Here is a 21518-nt window from a genome sequence, read left to right on the forward strand (position 1 = left end):
CTCTCTCCAAGAGGGCTGCAATTTGAGTTTGTGGAAAACAACAGCAATGACAATTAGTATATTTTAATAATTTAATTAATTTTTTAAGTACAAAAACATAATTCATATATTAAATATAACAAAATCAATATACTCTCTCGTCCATTTCCCCTTTTTGCTGGCTGGAACAAGTTTCTTGGCCATGGCTCTGGTGGTGGTTGGTTGGCTGGTTGGTTGAGCCAGAGAGCGGAGAGAGCGCTCGTGTCTGCTTCACACGAAGTGTTCGAGTCTTTTCATTTGCCGTCGTCGCTCGGCCGTTCGGCTGGCGTATAAAAGGCGCCGTCGCTGCGCTCTTTCTTTCAAATACAAATTTTTCGTGGTCGTTGAAGGTTGTTGCTAGTTCGCGCTACAGAAACAAAAGGCAAAAAGCAAATTCAAATTGATTTTGAGCAACACTCAACAACAAATGCAATAGAGAAACACGCTGGATTAAAGTGTTTTTTTGTTGATCAAATTTAAATTACAAAAGTGCGTGTCAAGTGAAAAACACAATAACAACAACAACAACTCGCAAAGCTCGCAGCTGAAAAACCAAAAAGAAAAGAAAAAACAAAAGTATCTTAAAATAAAGTAATTTATTTGTCGCAATAAATTCCTCGCAAGTAACCGGTACGACCGTGTAAAAAGCCGCCAAAATTCTACTCAAGGAGCGTAAAGCGATCATCTCGAGAATGAAATCCCTGACTGCGGTGTGTCAGACAGGCGCCTCCATGCCGGCCATGAATCCCAACGGACGTATTTCGCGTCATCCGCCGCATCGCGGCGACGGCGAGAATGCCGAGATGAAAATGTATCTGTCCAAGCTGAAGGATCTGGTGCCCTTCATGCCCAAGAATCGCAAACTCTCCAAACTGGAGATCATCCAGCATGTCATCGACTACATCTGCGATCTGCAGACCGAACTGGAAACGCATCCCGAGATCAACAATTTCGATGCAGCTGCCGCGCTCAGCGGCGTCGCAGCAGCCGCAGCTGCCGGCGGCGACATTGACGATGACAGCGATGAGATGGAGATGGAAATGGAGATGAACTTGAATGCAGGTGGCGATGTTTTGGCCATGCGTTTGGCCGCCGAGCAGGAGCAGCTTGCCAAAATCTCTAGTCCCGCTGCCGCCGCTCGCTTACCGTTGATCGATCGACAGAGCCCCAACACAATTCTGCCCGCCGCAGCGTTGGCGTTGGCGTCAGCAGCAGCAGCAGCAGCCGCCTCAGCAGCAGCAACAGCAACAACGGCGCCAGTGCAACAACAACAACAACAGCAGCAGCTGTCCGACAGTTTAACGACGGTAAGTCAAGCAAACCCAATCCCCCACCCCACACAGCTTTAAAAAGCTCTTTGCTTCATTTTTGATTTGCTGCATTTGCATTGCAAATGTAACGTCGACGTCGACGTCAAAGTCAACGGCGGCAGCAGCCGAAAAAAAAGCAGAAACGAAATTACACATGCAAGAAAATTAAGCAAGAGAGGCGATTGTCATTGTTGTTTCTCTTTTTGTTTCTGTTTCTCTTATTGTTATTGCTGTTGTTGTGACCTCATTTGCCACTGGGGCCAACTGTTACGGCCAAGCAGCCTAAGGACGTCCGTTTCTCAGTCTGTCCGTCTGTCTGTCCGTCCTTCTGTACGTTTCTGTGTCGGTTTCTGTTTTGTCGGCATTTACATTTCTCACTTTAAATTATAATTTATTTTATTTTCATTTGTGTGCAAAATTTACATTTAGTTGTTGTTTTTGCGCTTTGCTTTCTTTTTGAGGCGCAACAACAATAAAACTGCTGAAATTGTTTCAATTTCATTTGTGTTTTTATAGACATTTCACAGACAGTTAGTCAAGAAAGTGTTTTGATCAACACTTGCAAAAAAAATATCTTATTTTATTTTTATTATTATTATTCATATTAAAAAAGAGCAAAATAATTTTTATTGAATTTAACTATTTTAATAAGTTAAAAAAAGACAATCATGTGCATTTTGATTTTGTCAAAACACTTTCTTGACCAACTGTTTGTATTTTCACATATTTTTGCTGTCGTTGTTTCTTTCTTTCTTACTTTTGTAGCTGTTAATTTTTTTTTTCCCGCGGCCTTTTTTTCTCCTCCTCCTCCGCCTCCTTCTTCCCCTCCTCTTCGTCGTCGTTGTCTTCTTTCATTTTGTTGCTGTCTGTGATGTTTTAAATGAACACCTGCAGATACTTAAATTTATTTCATGTGTGTCTACAAACACACGCATACATATATACATTTCTACATACATATGTATGTATATATACACACACACACGCACATTCGCTTTAAGCTTGACTTTAGCATTTGGAGAATTGGAGAATCATCAGTCGCAGCCTCCGTTTCAGTTATTATTGTTGTTTCTGTTGTTGTTCACTTCATTAGCGCAGTTTTTGGCTTGTTGTTATTTCGTTGAATCGTTTTATAAATGATGTTGGCTAAAAATTGTTCATTACTTGGCCGGAACAGGTTATAATAAATAAATATGATGTATTAACGCGTCTCACTCTTCACAATTTCAATTCAATTTTGGGGCTTCATTGGTGGCCTACACACACACACGCGCACATACATACAGCGTCAATTATTAATTTTTCCACAGTTACTTGATTAATTGTGCATTGCAGCTTCTCTCTCTATCTCTCTCAGTCCCACAATCAGTCGCTCATTCAAACGGCTGTGTGTAATTTTTATTTGTTGTTTGTGTGTTTTATTTTTCTTCATGCAAAAACATCTGCACTAAGATTGAGACTCCACCGCCCACGTCTCTGCCCAGCCTCTGCCGCTGCCTCTGTTTCTGCACGCAGCACACACACTTACACAAACACATGCATACATCTGATGTGTCACCGTGGCCGCAAAACAACAAATTCTTTCGTTCACACACTCACACATGCAAGTTCACTCTCTCAGACACACACACACACGCACCCAGCAAACGTAAGAAGAAATGCACGTGTTCAAAATGTTCTCGTTATGTACATAGCTGTTGTTGTTTTTGTTGCTGTTCTTGCTGTGTTGCTTTTGCTGTTGCTGTTCTTTTTTTGTACTTTTTCGCGCCGCGCAGCTGTGCGCCAGTCGCCAGTCGGTCGCTTTCTACATTGTACATTGTGCGCACTCCTGCCGTTGTTCCCCTTCCCTCTGCCCCACTCACTCATACTCCTTCCATTCCATCATTCTCTCTCACACTCACTCAGAGTACATGACAAAGCTCTGCGGTCACTCAACATAACAGACAACGACGACAACAACAACTCATTTGATTTTCTTAGTTTTGTGCTGGCGCTCAGTTGGCGCCTCTGCTGTGACCCTTCTTCTCAGGCGTCGCTGTCCGTCGCCGTTGTCTACACTTGGCAAGGCAATGAAAATGAAATACTACAAAAAACTAAATGAAAAGAAAAGAACAACAAAATAGAATAAGTGCTCGTAAACAAATGAGAAGAGACGCCAAAAACGAAAACAACAACAGCAAATTAATTGATAATTCGTGATTTGTTGTGCAAGTCAGGCGTACAAGCACACACATACACACTCACACGCACACACAATATTAAACTTTAAGCTTTAGACTGAGATTTATTTATATGCAATTTTGACTAATTTCTTTTCTCTCTCGCTTTCTCTCATTGCAGCAAATCAGCGGCGAAAAGGACAGCAGGCAATCGTAAAGCAGCTGCAGCTGAATGTAGTTGATAAATGAAGGAGAAGAAGAAGCAGTTGGTGATGATGAAGAAGGGGCAGAAGAACTACAACTAAAACTAAACATTTAAAGTTACACACACATACATATTGTAGGCAGTGTAGTACAGTCAACTCCACTCACAAACTCCACTCAGACTCAAGCTCGTGTGAAGATCTCCGCAATAAGAAAGCAAAACAAAACAAAACAAAAAAGAAAAGAAAATCAATTAAAATATTTACAAGTTACATAAATAGGCACTGCAGCCACGCCCACAGTGGGCACAGTGGGTGCTAAAGCATTTCACACCAATACATTGAAAGAGTTTAGTTTTAAATAATAACAACAACCTAACTAAGTAGATATATAATGAAAAAACATTGTAAGCACTATAAATAATATTATTAACTCTTAACGTTTAACAATTAACTATTAGCAGCAGATAACTATAAAGATAATAAAGTAGATGAAGAAGACGATGAAGATGAAGATGAAAAGAAAAACTTGGCAAAGCTTTAAACAATTTAATTTTTCCTTTAAATGAAATGAAAAAATGGAATTTTTTGTTTTTTATATGTTTAGTTTTTGGTTTAAACAACAAAAATGTTAATAATTTTACGAATATGAAGCTGAAGATGAATTGAAAAAAATGCAAAGCAAAACAATACAAAAAACAAAACAGAAAACAGCAATAAAAAGTAAAACAAAATTCTAACAATTTTTCATTCTCATTTTTTACAATTATAAATTTCCTATTAATTTTAATTAATTACAAAACTAAAACTGAAAAGTCGCCTAAACAAATTCTTCCTATTATTATTTAGCCAGCCAGCAAATTCAACAAGAATTCATTTATTTATAATATATGTACGTACATTATTTATATTTAATTTTCATACCTCAAGGAACAATTTGTTTATCATTTTAGTTGAGCGTAGGTTTCTGACCCCCTCCCCCTATTCAACTTCCCCCTACAGTTTTCCCTCTTTTTTAAAAAACTTGAATAATAATATAATAATACATAATATTAATAAATATATAAATATATGTTCTGTGATCTGTAGCATACTTTGTACAAAGTGTTTTTATAGCATAATTATGCGTTTTACTTATATTTTATGATTTCGAAATGAAGAAAATTCAGTAAAATCTTAATTATCGTATTTGTTTTTATGTTTTCATTGGGTACTCCCTTCCCCCTTATCGATGATGTAACATATTGATTGAAAAGAATGCAAAAAATAAGAAAGAAAGAAAAAAAAGAAACAAATTATAAAAACAACAAAACAAAAACAAATTAAATATTAGCTATTACAAAATAAAATACATAAAAATTATTATAAAAAAGAAAATCTATATAATTCAAGTGTTTTTAATTTGATTTTGGGTCGACTGGTTTCCAGAGATTTCTCTGGAGAGAGATCTTCAGTTATCTACCTGCTCTGTTGCCTTAACGCTTCTACGGTAGCTTGGAAATTATGTGGAAAACCAGCTAACAATGTGAAAAACCATTTCCCATGTAAACAAGTGCAACGAATTACAACAAAGCAATGAGAAGAATGATAATGTTCGCCAGGGCAGAGCGGACAACTTTTCTCACGCACTGTCATTGTCTGCTCTTCGCTGTTGTTGTTGTTGTTACTGTTGTTGTTGTGGCTGTTGTTGCGTTACCTCTGCTGCCCATTAAGGGTTTTCCACCGTGTTGCCTCAGGTAGAGTCTCATGCGGCCGCAGAAGTTGCACGTGTGCAAAATTCTCTTGAGAAAGAAATCTTTTTTCTTCTTCTTTCGGGTGACAGTTGGCGAGCTAACGGCATTGTCGGCTACCAAATCGAAATCGGATTTGTGTTCGGGGTTGGGTTTAGTTTTTGGGTTTTACCCCAGCAGCTGCGTCGCAGTTGCTGTTGACGTCGCCGCCGCCGTTGCCTATTAGCGTTAATGATTGCAGCTTTCAATGCAATTGACCAATTGCCTTGAGGGGGGAGGGAACTATGACTGAGGTCGGTTGCGACTGGGTCTGAGAGTGGAGCCGCTCGGTGCCAGTCGCCCCATTCAAATGTCAATTTGGCTGCCCGCAAGCGAAATCAAACAATATGAATTGTAGTAACTCTACTAAGAGATACTCAGTAAGTTAACAAAAATTAATATTTTCAGAATAATATCTCTGCGAATAATATAAAATTTAATTTTAGCAGCAGTAAAAACTTCTGAGAGGTTAAACTCATTGCATATTGCTTAGGAATTATACAGTACATAGCGAAATCAATCCATCTACATATCCTAAACCAATCCTTAAATAAAAAATCCCTAAATAAAAAATTATCTTTTAGCAAATTCTAAAAATTATTTTTTTTTTTTTAAAGTTTAGTTCGAAATACTGTAGACAAGCTAAATTATATCTTATACCATGTTTCCGCTTTAAATTTAATGTAAAATTTTATCCGATTTACACATTTTTTTTCATTTATGAAAATTCTATATTTTTTGGGATTTGTTCAGACAGCAAATTTATATTTCTTTATTTTTGGAACGATTGTGTAAAATCGAATAAATGTAGAAGAGGTTATTAATGAAGGGATTCCAAAAATTGGTCTACATTTCTGTAACACCCCTGAATAACGTCAAAACATTTTTGAACTGATATTTAATTTTGTGCTTTTGGAAATTATAGATCTATTTTTTCTATTTCGATTTTCACTTGCAATTCTACAAAGATTATGTATACCCTTTAACTAGTTAAAATACAGGGCATATTTACAAAAACTGTTGTTTCACATGCATTGTAGTGGCTGCAACCGCAACACTGCAACTGCAACATTGCAACTGCAACACTGTGGTGCGTTCTCTGGTATGCGCTAATTGTTTTGTGCATACTGCAACAGTTGCCACAGTTGCAAGTTGCAACAAGCAGCAAAACCCAATGGACATGTCTGGACGCAGTCTTCAGCTTTGGAATCGATTATTTTCTGGGTTTTTTTTTTGGTTTTGGAGTCTTGCTGGCAATTAGCGCGCGCCTAGCTCGATTTTCACCCATTTTGTTGTAATTGTTGTTGTTGCTGTTGCTATTGGTTTTGGGTGCGACTCTGCGACGTGAAATCAGTGAAACTTGAATTACCATAAAAACTCGTGTAACAGTCAACAGCTGCGACGGCGACGGCGACGGCGACTGCGCAGCCGGCGCACATGAAAAATTTTTTGACATAATAATTGTCAAGCTGACATTTTGAACAACGCAGCTGACAGCTGAGCCAGCCGAACGACTTAAGCCGAAGCAACAGCAGCAGCCGAACACAAAGCCGAAGCTTTTTAAATGAAAGCTGAGCCGAACAACGACGTCGACGTCAGCGTCAGCGTCGACTGCAGCTGAGCGTCGACTTTGTAGGTGCGCATAAAAATTGCATTTAATTGTGATTTTCACACGAAACACAAAGCGCATGAGCAACTGGCGCCATCTTGTGGGCAGTGGAGGGGAGTTAAAGAAGAGGAGGGGGAGTGACAGCAATTTGTGCAACTAGCGGTAAAGCGTAACTACTAAACAGCGCGAAACAACAACAACACAGCAAAAGAGACAAGAGACTCATTGAAACCGAAATGGTAGAAAAGGGGAAGGAGGGGAAGTTGCAGAAGCTGAGCTGCTGCTGTTGTTGCTGGTGGTGGCTTTTGGGAAACACCTGCAAACGCAAACGCACCTGTTTCGCTAAGCAGCAGCAGCAAAAAAACTAAAACAAAGTCAGACACCAACGCCAACAATAACAACAACAACAACAAAAGCTATGTAAACAACAACAGCAACGCGGACACGGCTCGGCAACTTTCGTGGGTTTCAAGCAGCGCTAAAAGGGGAGGCGATTTGAGCAGGGGTGGGAAAAGCGGAGGCTACACTCAGAAAATTTATGTACTTTATACTTAAGAAAATAGTAAAAAAATTGGAATTGCTTAAAAATTAAAAAAATTTGTATAGTTTTGAAATCAAATATTTGTAAATATATTTTGGATAATCGTCATTAAGTTTGATTTGCTTAAATTGTGAAAATTTTAATAATTTTGAGAAAATATTTTCTAAAATTAAAGAGTCTTACAGAAAAAATTTGATTCAGGACAAGTTTGTCTAAAATTAAAATTTTTGCAAAATTTAGTCGCTTTTAATGCCTTTTTCACCGAGGTTTTTTAAATGTTGCTGAAAAAATTAACTATTTTAAGGCGATGCTAGAATAAGAGTTTTGGGGGAAGGGGAAGTATTACTCAAACAATTTGTTTTTGTGGCTAGTTTCCAAAAATGTACAATTTTGATTGAATTGTTTAGCATTTATAAAAAAGATTTTCCAAATTTTATTGTGTAAATGAACTTTTTTATAACTTTTTTGGGCTAAGATTTTGTTGAGTGTAGGCTAGGGTGGGAAAGGGGCGGGGGAAGTCTACTGCATGACTTTGTGTAATTGAAGCAGCCGCATCGAGTTGAGTAGAGTTTTGAGTTTGACTTTCTTGACTGCGAATTAGGAAATCGAAACCGAATCGTAGCAAAGCCGCAGTGGGGCAAAGTGTGTGAGAGAGGGTGAGTGGAAGGGGAACAGGAAAGGGGGAGTAGCTGCCAGGTGAGGCAGGTGAAACCACACGACATGTGCAATGTGCAATGTGGAGTGTGTAGTGTGTAGTGTGTGTGCTTGCAAAACAAGCGCCTTTATTTTGAGGGGGAGTGGCAAGTGTTGCACGTTTGATCAGGTGCAAGTGCACATGTTGCACATGCATATACATATGTATAGATTTATGTGAATAGGAATCGGAAGCGTCTCACTTGGACTGTGGCAACTGGGCAGCCAAACAGCTGGCGGAAGTCTGGCCAAGAGTCGCCTCTATAGAAAGAGAGGCAGCTGTCAGTCAGCTGCATTAAAGCCAAAGGCGCCGCATTTGCCATATGGCAAGGGGGCAGCATTGCAATGGGGCAACTGGCAATTGGCAACTTGCAACAGACAACAGACAACTGGCAACTGGCCAGCGCATTGATTTCAGCTGCGTCACCTCCTTTTGTGGACCAAATCCGCTGGCATTGCAACTGCAACACAGGCTTTGTCTGCCGCATGTTTGCCTAATGACAGCTCCCTCTCCAGCTTCTCCCCCCCCCTCTTCTTCTCCTTCTAATCTCTCCCCCCTTTTTTTGGCTAACCAAACAATGACAGCGACAATTCCAAGGTGCGGCTGTCGCGACTGACATTTGATCGAAAGGCAGCCGCTGCTGCGGAAGCTCATACTCATACTCACACTCACACTCGCACTCATACTTCTACTCAAACACATGCCACATGTTGCCGTTGTCGTTGCAATTGCAGTTGCAGTTGCCAAAAGGCGCTGATTGAAATCGCCAAATGGCAATAACAACAAAAGCAACAGCAACAACAACAACAACGACAGCGACGACGTCTACTGCCTGCCAGCACTTAAGATACCAAATGAAAATGAAATTTTCATTCCCATAAAGTTTACACAGTTGCAAGTTCTGGTATTGCTCTGGGATCTATTTGTTTTACATGTTTATGAATCTATCGTAAACATGTTTCCAAAATTATAATTAAAACAAATAGAATAAAATATAATACAAAGAAAATTTATTGTAATATAATATGTAAATTGTATCTTTTGCTATGCAGACAATTCAGTATTCTTATTAAATTGTCAAGGTTAAAAGTATGGAAAATTGGACAGTGATGACCCAAAAATTGAATTTTTAAAATTTATAAAATTTTATTGTAGCATCAATTTAGAGACTAAATAATGAACAAAATGATATTCCGCTGGAAAATCGGTTGAGTTTTGGCAAAGTTATGACAGTTGGAAGTTTTTGATAAAATGTCAAGGGGTAAGTATAGAAAAATATGACAGTGATGACCTAAAAATTGAATTTTTTATGTAATTAAGATTTTGATGCAGAATCAAAATAGAGGCCAAATAATGATCAAAATGACATTCCGTTTGAAAATCGGTTGAGTTTTGGCAAAGTTATGACAGTTGGAAGTTTTTGAAAAAATGGCAAGGGGTAAGTATAGAAAAATATGACAGTGATGACCTAAAAATTGAATTTTTTATGTAATTAAGATTTTGATGCAGAATCAAAATAGAGGCCAAATAATGATCAAAATGACATTCCGTTTGAAAATCGGTTGAGTTTTGACAAAGTTATGAGACTCCGAAGTTTTGTCAATTGTCAATTTTAAGATATGAAAAAGTGGACACTGATGACCCAAAAATTGAATTTTTTAAATTTATAAAATTTTTTTATAGCTTTTTGTTATAGTATTTCCCTTTCTCAAATATTTTCTTGAGTTGGATAGAATAAAGTTGAAAATATTTTTCAATAAAACAGAGAGACTAACTTAAATGGAAACAAATAGATCTTCAGAAAAAACATAATATATTGATATAGTTGCTTAAACAAGCATACGCTGATAAAAATAATTCAATCTAAAATGCTGTCTCATTATCCAACAATATTTTAATATCCTAAGCGATGGTATCAATTAGACACATATGCAAAATTTATCTGAAATCTAATTAAAAAACAAAATTCAATTGTCACATGCAACTTTGCAGTTTTTTTACGTACAACCTTACAATTAATTTTCTAAGATCTATATCTTAATAAAACAAAAATGAAAAATAATAAAATGTCAAGACGACTGTGTGAAAGTTTCTTCTTCAAGCGATCTTTAATAACTATCTTTATATCAAATTACTCAAACTCACGAAGCATTCAGCAATTATTGATTAAAACTCAAAAAATCAATAAATAAATGAAGTCTCTAATCGATTAGAATGTAATTGTTGTTGTTGTGGCTGTTAATGTTGTTGGAGGTACTAAAATGGCGAGTGTCAAAATGCAAATGAAATAGAATTATGCATAATTCTTATCTGCGACGGCAATTGGCAATTGAATTGTTTTGGCCGCCGGCTGTGACTAATGCGCCACCAAAGTTGCCATGATTGATATGAAAAATGCAACAAAACTCAGCTGCAACTGCAACTGCAACTGCAACACGCAAAACAAAGGCCAGCAACACTGTGGCAACACTGCAACATTGAGACTGCTGCACCAGCAGCAGCTGCAAATGGCCAAAACCAAAGCCACAGCTAAAGCCAAAGCGACGTTGATAAATGCCATCCCACGCCTTGGCCAGGCTTAGCTGGACGGGCCAACCGTTTAAGCCAATAGTTGTGCGAGGAGTACAGACAAAAAAAACATAAATAAATACACTGTTAAAAAAAATGTTCTAAAATTAAGATTTTGTTTACAAAGCTAAGAATTTTTGTCTATAAAATGGCTCGAGAACATAAAGTTCATAAACTAAGAAAACACATCTAGGTTTTAAGTACACTTCAAATAATACCAAGTTCTTATTTTAAGAATAAATGTTAGGAATACATGTTTAGGTAAAAATAAATAAAGAATTAAAATAAAATTTTAAATTTATAACTTTTTATTGTTGTTTAATTTTTATATATACGCATATTATATTTTCCGGCTTATTAAATTTTGTAAATGTTATTTTACCTTGGTAACGAAGTGGGACTCGAACCGGCGCTCCCTATTATCGACTGAAGCGAAGTCTCTAACCACAGCGCCACGGGTCCACTACTTTTTTAATATGAAATATTACATATTTATTCTTTCCTAACAATTTCAGATTTTTATTTATATTTATTTATTTGTTTCCTAGAGTTACAAGTAGAGAGTTTACTTATAAATTATTACATTAGTCTCACATTGAATATTTTGAATGTTAAAGTACAATATTACTATTATTAATGATAATTAAGGGTATTCACATAGATTATTCTTGTATTAAGCACTTTGATATTTTAGATTAATATTCTTAGTATTGGTAATAAGGTCTTAAAATGATCTTATTTTAACAACAATATATTTGAAAATGAATGTTCTTGATTTTAGAAGTTGTTCATTTTTTTTTGAGTGTATAGGCAACTCTTGTTGTTGGCTGATTTCATTCATTTTCAGTTTCATTTTGATATTCATTTCGTTTTATTCCGCGCTAATTGATTCATTGATCTTGGCGATAGAGCCGCTTAGACCCCCGCTTAGAGTTGTTAAATAAATTCTTGTTTTTGGCCTCCTCGGCGTTGCAGTCATTTGCACGCTTGTCTAAGAGCCCCTTTCCCCTTGCCACTGCCCCTCCAATCTCTCCCACTACTGTGTCCACTTGGCCGTGTCCAGTTGGCCGTCAATTGCGCACAAAGACATTATTAGCCGTCTAGGAATTCAATTCCATTTCCATTGTTGTTGCCACTTTTTTGGGGGCTTGGTCTACAGCAGTTGCAACTTGCAGCTCTTGTTTTTGTTGTTGTTGTTGTTGTTGTTGCAACTGCAATTTGTTAAATTGACAAAAACTGTGCGATAAACTTGGCGCGTTATTAAATTCAATAAATTTTAGCTGTTCAACTTTGTATTATCGCTGCTCGCGATCAGCAAATACAAATTCTATTTAAGATATCAATAAAAAAATAAATAACAAAACGTAGCTTTGATCGATAACTGAGCCAAGTTAATTGCATATGTGTAAGGGGCGTGGCTAGCCCCCTTTAATACTTGCCCCTGCTGCTGCCACTCACACTCTACAATTTACAATTTAAGCAGCAATCAATGAAAATCAACGAGCTTGTCAGCGATCCTCGCAAGAAATTGGATGCACAAAGAGATGCCGCCACTTCCGTCGCACATTTGTCATGGCCATGTCAAAGTTGCTCCCAAAAATGGCCGCAGTTGACAGTTTGGGCCAAAACGTGCCACATCGTCGCAACGTTGCAACGTTGACTTCAATTCGCATATAATTTACGATTATGTGAGACCAAAGAGAAGCGCTTTGATTTAGGTTGCCGACAGTCTTAGCCAGTTTCCAAGTACTTGGCCAACTTGGCGACTAACTTAACTTGGCTAACTTATGAGCTGGCCAGACTGTCAGACTGCCAGTTGAACCAATGGACAGACTGTCTGTCTGTCTGTCTGTCTCTCTGTTGATGGACGCACTTATTCGCATTTCAAATTATATATTATATATTGATATTAACTTGCCACACACACACACACACTTGTGTATGTACTTGCCACACACCTTTTGCCATTTTTTATGACTAGCTGCCTAATTATTTTATATGGCAGCCGCACAAAAACACAGCATACAGCAACCAACACACATGCCACCAAATGTGGCATCGTTGGGTGCGCCAAAAAAATGCTGTGGCGCCGCCATTTGCTGTCGATATGAAAATTTGTTTGCCATAAATATTATTTTTCACGCGCCGCGACAGTAGCTGCCGCATGCAGATGCAGTTGCCGTGTTGCAGTTGCAGTGTTGCTGTTGCAGTTGCAATGTTGCCGTTGCAGAGGCTGCAAAATGCCGCCAACACCATTTGCCAGATCGTCATCGCCTTGTCACCTCCTCCAACACTCTATTGTGGTTGTGTGGTGCGGTGGTTCAGTGCTTCGTTGTTGCCTCTGTGCATCTGTGCGGCATTTTGGCCAACATTGTTGTCAAACGTCAGCGCTAAAAACGCCCGCAAATGTCGATGCCAAACTGCCAAACTTGCATAAACATTTTCTTTTATTTTTTGTATTTTCAATTTTCAATTTTGCATTTTCAATTTTCAATTTGCAAATTTTTCAATCATATTTCTTCACTAATTTATTAAACGCTTTTCGCAATTTATTGCACATATTTCCTATGTGCCTTAATGAAGCTGACTTTTATTTTGCATATTTTGACCAATTAGCATTTGAGTAACTGGCCAAAAAACCGACTGCTTTTACACCCCTTTGATTAATGCCCACAGCAAGTACATAAATGTGCCACAACTTGACTTCAGGCAAGGGAAAATGGTTTTCATTTATGTACAGACATATATCATTAAGTTACATATCTTTTATTGGCATCTTTTATTCACTCATAAATCGAACTGATATTAACTAGTTTCTATGTCTAAACTTAAATTTGTTTTAATATTATACTACTTTAGATACATTTCAATTTGTTCAATTGTTTTTGCATTTATAATTTCTTAGTTTATATTTTAGTATTCATTTGCAGAAAATTTTTTATATCAAGTAAAACTTAAAAATGACAAATAGTCTTAAAACTATTGGCATTAAAACGAAAGGTTTTAAAATTAGGAAGGACTGAATGTTAGGAAACTAGAAAAAATATGAATAAACTTAGAACTAACACCTTAAACTTAAAATAGGAAATATAATCTTTAAATAAAATGGTTTTCATACTTTTTCATGTGAATATAAAGTTTATTTTACTTAAATGCGTAGAACTTTATTAACAAAAAGTTCTCGCTAAATTCCTAAATAATAAATTTATTGAATTCTATAACTTTTCAATTCTGTTATCTTCAGCCGAAATTTTCTCATTGCATAGCTCAGTAAATGTTTGATTTTTAGGACAAAGTTCTTTCTAAGATCTAAAACGAATATCATAAAATGTTATGGTTCTACACATTTGGTTAATCAGAACTGTCAGCTGTCTAATTAAGGCAATGCTATCGCTGCATCCATTTTGGCCATAACAAGTCGAGTCGGCAAAGACACAAAGCCCTCAATTTGAGGCAAGTTCAGTTTGGTTCGTGTTGCAGATCGCATTTTGTGGTACGAATCGGATCGGACTCTCATAATCGCTGTGCAAAAATCTCATTAACGCCGAAGACGAAGTCGAAGACTCTCAACTGGGCCAATTAATAAAGAAGCGTGAAATTGAATTTCTTACTCTTATGCGCAAATTTCACACCCAGACACCAGACAAGTGATGCCCCAAAGCAGCACTCAGTGTTGCAGCTCCAGCTGATCTACAAAGTACCAAAAAAAAAGAGAATATAAAAAAGAGAAGTGTAAGATTAAGATAGAGGCAAAGGAGGAGAATAAAATGGGGGACAACTGAACTGCGAAAAGTAACACAGACACATGGAGACTCGGAGATTTGAAGGTGCTCCAAAATGCAGGTGTGGTTGGGTTTTCGCTTGAGGTTCGCTGTGGTTGTTCGGCTATTAAAACTCAATCTGAAATTCAAATCGTAATATAATGTGGCGATCGTCCGTCCTCTGGCAGAACAAAGGCAAACGACAAAAGCAAAGTAAACCTTGAAAGTGCCCCCCAAAAAAAAAAAGAGGAAAAATACTTGAGAAAACCAAAAACTATTCACACAGAGACTCAGACTGAGACGGAGACGGAGACTGGAACTGAGACTCAGCCTAACAGCTAAGAAATCAAAGGCCAACGCGAAGGCGAAGCCAAAGAATTTCTTAGGCGCATTTTAATCAAAAAACGAATGACCATACCCAGTTCTCGGTTTTTGGTTCTCAGTTTTCGATCTCTTAGTTTTGAGTTCTCAGCTCCACAATACCCGATTCCTCAATTCCCCGATGCCCGGTACCGATCCCGATCCCGATCCCGTCTTTGGCTATCTTTGCGTTTGATCTGCGTCGACGTTTCTGCCCCTCAAGGAATTCTTTCAATTCATTTGGTTTCTTCTCTACCTTTTCTTCCACTCCAACTCCCTTTCTCTCTCTCTCTCTGCTTCTTTCTTTTTATTTGGCAAAGATCCTTTGGGCACAACGCGCTGCGCATTTCAATGCTGCACGTGCAAGCCAAAAAGCTGTTGCCGCCGTCTTCTGCCCCCTTTCTTCGCTCCGCTCTTCTGGTCCCCCAACTTCATTACCTTTTGCCTTTGAGCCGAGATTGAAATTTGTTGAACACCGGCGTGGCATAACTTTTTTTGCCCCATTCTGTGGTTGCCCCTTCTTTGTTGCCTTTTTTTTTTATTTTGTTTGTCGTTTTTTGGGTTCGACTGCGCTTCCTTTTGACGATGACGACTTTTATTAATATTTGGGGATCGGCTTGGGGCCTCTCCGGACTCTGTTGTTGTTGTTGTTTGCGTTAGGGCCTGAGATGGAGACTGAGATGAAGACTAAGACTGAGACTGAGACCCAGAGTCGTCGAGCCGTCAAACAAAGCAATGCGTTTCTTGGAATTGCCCTTTGCCGCAGCTTAGTCAATCTTTTGCAAATGCCCTACACTACAATCAACGAGATACTTTAGTTTTAAAGCGCTTAAGCTCTCTCAATATATATATATATATATAAAAATCTATGTCCTGACTTACTCACTAATCATTGCACAGCCCAAACCATGAGACGTAGGACGCTGAAATTTTCACACAACGTAGGTGAGACAATTTTAATCCTTAACTTTGATAAATAATATAATTTGAATTGCATTACATATCAATCTCACCACATTTATCGAAATCAGCTGTAAGATTTTCGTATTCCTAATCAAAAATCGATTTCAACTGCAGCTCATGCGATAAGTCGTCTAAAATCGATAACATCGAATATTCATTTGTTAAATGTCGAATGTTTTGTGGTAGACTGTGACTGTGTGAGTTGATTTTGAAGACAAATCATGCCCCCTGGTCTCTCTCTCTCTCTCTTTCTCTGGTTGCTTGTTGCAAGTTGGCTCGCATTGTGTGGCTTCCACTTCCACTTTGGCCGCATTCATCGTTGTCCGTTGTCGCTTCGGGGCATTTGCAGCAATTCAGCCGATTGCCAAGTTTTCGTTATTTTTTTTTTCATTTTTCGTTGCTTGAAAATTAAGTTATAATTTAGCAATGTCTTCTTCTGCTTCCCCGGCATCTTTTCCTCTTAGCCCCGTTTATGGACTGTCTGATCTTTTGGCCTGTTGGGTGGTCGCTATTTGCATTTAAATTGCAAACAAATCATTGTGGCCTTTTGATTTATTGTGGAAAGTCCTCGAGCCGTCAATTAAATGACGTACGCAAAACAGAAGCGGCTGCAACATCATGTGGCAAGTCTCTCCCTACTCTCTCTCTTTCTCTCTCTCTTTTATTCCTTACAGTAGCCACAAACTGCCTCGTCAACTGCAATGATCCGTTTCTTCCTCTTGCCTCCGTCAACGTTTACTTATCTTTTCCTTAATTTCGGTTCTTATTTTTTTTGTAGATTTTTTTTTTTGGGTAAGCCAACAAACTTTACTGTAAGCCGGAAAATGAGGTGCGTCGACTGCAGAGACAGCGAGATATCGAGACAGCTACAGATATAGATAGAGAGAGGCAGATAAAGAGCTCGCTGTCATGACGACAAACAACGACACATCGACAGAACGTTGTCTGCCAGAATGCCACAATTCATAAAAAAAAATAAAAATGAAAATAAAAATCACAAACAATTCTTTGACTTGCCACTTGGCAACGAACGTCACGTAGCAGCGGCATCATTAGCCACCAACCCAGTCGGAATCGGAGTTAGAGTCGGAGTCGGAGTCAGAGTCAAACCTCCAGCCCAGCCAAAGACACTGCTTCTTACCTCAACTTGTTGTTATTATACACTTAATACACTATCGCATTTTATACTACTTTTGACTGTGTAATAATCTTCGTTACGTAGGCAGGTACATTGTTTTTTACAGGTAATGACAGGTTCTCTAAAAGGATGTTATTCTTTTGAAGAAGTTATGTATGATTCAAAAGTAGAGTCCTATAAGTTAAAAAAGGACTATGACTCAAAGAAAGTTTCCAAGTAAAAAAACAACACTTCTCCCAATCAAAATTCGCACTTGATATTATAGGAGAAGCAATCTTACTCTTGTTCTTAATAATATTATAATCGATTGTATTATTGATCCTAATGATCCGATGATCCAAAAGTACAGCCATAAATATAAAACCGTTTTGAGGTGTCAGCTAATTTTTCAAATGTCAAAAAAAAAGAAGATTTATTCTCTAAAATATTTAAAAAGTTATTTATCTCTATTTAGTTTATTTCCTTTTAACATTATTTTATTCTTTAAGTATTCCAGTTACCTCACGTTGGGCGCCATTTTTTTTATTTGTATAATATTTAAATTTGAGTGTTGAGATTTTGTTAGGGTATTTTTGGTGCGGCACTTGCTGATGACAGACATTTCCTACATGTTGCTATTTGCTGTTTGTTTGCTCATTGAGCGGCCTTTCCATTTTCCCACTCACTTTGTTTGTTGTTGTTGTTGCGCCTGTTGTTGTTATTGTTGTCTGCGACTGTTGCTCATTAATCCCGATTCCGATCCCGCCGCAGTCGCAGCCGCAGCCGCAGTCGCTGCCCAGCTGCACCTACTTTTAACGCTTTTGTTTGGCCCCGACATCGGGGCACACCTGAGAGGAAATGCGTAACGCTCTCACAATGCACACTCAGTTCCCCTTTCCCCGCTCACGTTCAACGTTCCCCGTTTCCAAATCCCGTTGCCAGTTGCCTCTTACGATTGCCGATGCCTTTTGCCGTGTTTGTGCCCCGATTTTGCTGCCGCTTTGAAAGAGTAATTTCCACGAAATTAGCCGAGTTTGCAAACAGTGTAAAGAAAGCGGAGACACAGCTGCGTCTGAGATTTGTCCACGCCGGCGGTCATCAGCATCAGTTCTCTGTAGCTGTAGGGAGAGGGATAGAAAGAGAGGAGGCTGTTCGCACATGCGGGTTAAGGGTCTTCGGTTAGGTTCTCTGTGTGGCACAATGTCCGCCTTCAAGTGGCACATTGTTCGCTCTATTGACAGCCATTCAAGTGGAATTCCCGCGCCCAGTTGTAGTCCCAGTCCCAGTCTCATTCCCTAGTTTTTTTTTTCTTAATTGTGCCATAATTAATGTGGGAACTGATTGGGAAATGTGCTGCTGATTGAGCCATTACACGCACCCGGAGATTGGAGCACAAAACAAAGACAAAGACGTGGCCATGTTGAAATTGTCAGCAGTTTTCTTTTCGTATTTTTTGTTTTGAAGAGTTCCAAGCACTTGAAATGTTTGACGATGAAATGAGCGTTGAAATGGAACTCGTAAATGACAAATATGAAAGTAAATATTGGAAAGAGTTGAAAGACACTTCAAGTCTGTAGAAAAGAAGTTGAAGAAGCCCAACAGTTCTTGAGGCTGAAATGTATAAATTGAAAAACTCGAATTTTCTACTTTTAATATCATCTCAGAAATCAACTTGAGCTGGTATTCTATCTGGAAATAAAATTCTTTAAAACTTAGCTATTTTATATTCAGTTTAAAGAGAGAAAAAGACTTAGTTTTTAGCAAAAACTTAAACTAAGCCCAAGATTGTATGTACATATTATTATACACAAACAGGATTTTACTTATATGCAGATTCGTTTAACAAAAATATATGATTAATTATATTAATTTTGTTAGGTATTTTTTTCAATATATTTTTTTTTGGTTGTTACTCGTATTTTCAAAGTGCTGTCTATAAAGCTAAGTCTTAATTATAATCACATGATCACGAAGCTGGGCTTAAATCCTCAATGAAAAATATAAAAAAAAGTAAAAACATGAGCAACTTGAGACAGCTGCTTGGCGTGACAACTCAATTTGACGGGCGTGTCAAGTAGGCTTCATATAGAACCAGATGGAGACCCACCCAGGCTCAAATCCGTTCCGTTAGCCAGTCGCAGCTTGGCTCGGACGCAGTCATTTGGCACATTAAATCCACGCGTCAACAGGCGACTTGAAAATGTTGTCATTGTTGTTGTTGCTGATGTTGTTGTCGCTGCGCATAGTTTAGACCAGATAAATCTCAAGCTAAATGGCCAAAAGTCAAAATAAATTAAGCCCACATGCGGCAAACAACGGAGCCAAGCCAAAACCAACAAAAAAAACCAAATCGATGACGGCGACAGTCACCAAACAAACGTCACACCCTTTTGGCCAGGCATTTGACCCACCACCAGCTACAACCATAACAACAACAACAACTCTTAACTCTCAACCAGGCCCAAAATCAAATTCAAAATCGGCGTCCGCAAAACGACGCCCACATGCAGATGCCATATTCCATGGCAGGAGGCACAAACATACAAGACAATGGGCACGGCTGCAGTTTTGCTTTGCAGATTTGTCACCAGCTTGTTTTGTCTGCGTCTGCGTCGACTGCAACTGCGACTGCGACGTCAGCAGCAGCGCCAACTGGGCCGCCGTTTTGATGAAGTTGACGAAACTGCAAATTCAAATGCAGCGCACATACAACAACAAATTTGGAGTCCAGCTGACAGACAGACAGACAGGCACAAATCACAGCACAGCGGAGTCGCGAAACTGACACTGGAATTGTAACTGGAATGGAGTCTTGGACATTCAGTCTTCATGTTACTTTTGCCCTCGAAATGTCAACGCCCTTTTGGTTGCTGCTGCTGCTGCTGCACCCCAATTGGAATGCTGGCGTTTGCTGCTTTCCAGTTGCGTGCGCCTCTCTCTCTCTCTCTTTACCTCTCTCTCTCGCTGTAACTCGCTCTGTTGCTCTCTCAAGCGCTTTCTTGCTCTTTGCACTGTGCTTGTGTGCTTGTATGCATGTGTGTGTGACATACTTTTACTCCTGAACGCATTTAATTATTCAGATTGAGACATTTTAATGTGACCATTGTCTGTCTGTCGCTGTCTGTCTCTGTGTGTATTTGTGTGTGTGTTTGTGGGTATGTAGGTGTGATATCGAAAAACTGTTTGTTTTGCATTTCGCATTGCACGCGCCGAACGATCGCCGTTCGCAAAATTTTATGTTTACTGTTGGCAGCGACGCAACGTCAGCGTCTGTCGCCCAATTATTTTATCCAACCCACCCCACCCCTCTGAATACCACCCATCACACATTGGCGACGCCGGCGACGTTTGGCTGACATTTGAGTTCAAACACCTGCAATGCACTCATACTCGCACTCACACACACACTCACACATGGCATTCACAATCACATTCGTATTCGCAGTCGCATTCGTCCGTCCGTCTCTCCGTCTGTTCGTCCGTCGCTTTGCTTTGCATTTTTTATGCGGTTCACGCTGCTGCGCTAATTTGACTAAATTTTGTAATTTATAACCATTGCGGCTGTAGGTTATAAATTTAAATTAATAGACTTTAATTGCCCAAGCAGCGTCACCTTCCAGGCCAACATTCAAAGTCTAGGCCTGGCTTATGGAATATTCGTTAACTTGGCAAATCACAAGATCAACAGCAAAATTCCCACAAACTGACTCTGCCTCTGTCTCTGCCCGCTGTCGCTGCACAGTGGTCAATTTATTTATTTTAAATTTTCAAATTGGGCAAATATTATTTTTATTTATCAATAAGTACATTAAAATAATAGTGAGTTTAAAGTGCTTTTTGTGGATAGAAATGTGGAAGATAACGAAAGCTCTGAATTGAAATAGTATTTTATTTTATTGCTTTATAAATGGGTTATAGAAATTATTATATACAAAAAACAATAAAATTGTAAATAAAATATATATTTTTTTTAAATAATTTTTTTATTAATGGATAAAACTATCAATAATTTCGAGCTAAATTGCCCACTGTGCGCTGCCGCAGTCTCTGTTGCCGCTGCTGCCTGGCTGACCAAGCGACCGAGCGACCCGAACGCAGGCAAAATGAAAATGACGTGAACGCGAAGTTTGATCAGGTGCGCATACAAATCTTGCGGCAACTTTCAGTTAAACAAAACAACAAAAATGGAAAAAAAAATAAAAATAAAGAGAACTGTACGACGTAAAGCAAGCAAAAGTTAATGAGAAAGTCAAATAAACGAAACAAATAACATGCAAAGTGTATGCTCTGTGCGTAAGCGAGAGAGGTAGACTGCGGGGGTGGCAGCCAGAGAGAACGAGAGAGCGATAGTAGACACAGTGTGAACAAGCTGCGCAGGCGTTCTGTAAAGCTTTTTGCGTTTTATTTACTGCAACAACAACGAAAACAACAACAACAACAGGGTCA

The 21518-nt window shown here is 38.6% G+C and overlaps 1 protein-coding gene across 1 annotated transcript; it reads left to right on the plus strand.

The window, feature by feature from the left end:
- Positions 1-328: 328 nt before the first annotated feature.
- LOC117787126 (protein extra-macrochaetae) lies at positions 329-4204 on the plus strand. The gene is made up of 2 exons (XM_034625568.1): positions 329-1325; positions 3669-4204. Exons 1-2 carry the CDS (start codon positions 711-713, stop codon positions 3702-3704), a joined length of 651 nt encoding a protein of 216 aa, XP_034481459.1. The 5' UTR covers positions 329-710; the 3' UTR covers positions 3705-4204.
- Positions 4205-21518: the final 17314 nt, after the last annotated feature.

Source organism: Drosophila innubila (genome assembly GCF_004354385.1).
Source record: "Drosophila innubila isolate TH190305 chromosome 3L unlocalized genomic scaffold, UK_Dinn_1.0 0_D_3L, whole genome shotgun sequence".
In the NCBI taxonomy this organism is placed as follows: Eukaryota; Metazoa; Arthropoda; class Insecta; order Diptera; family Drosophilidae; genus Drosophila; species Drosophila innubila.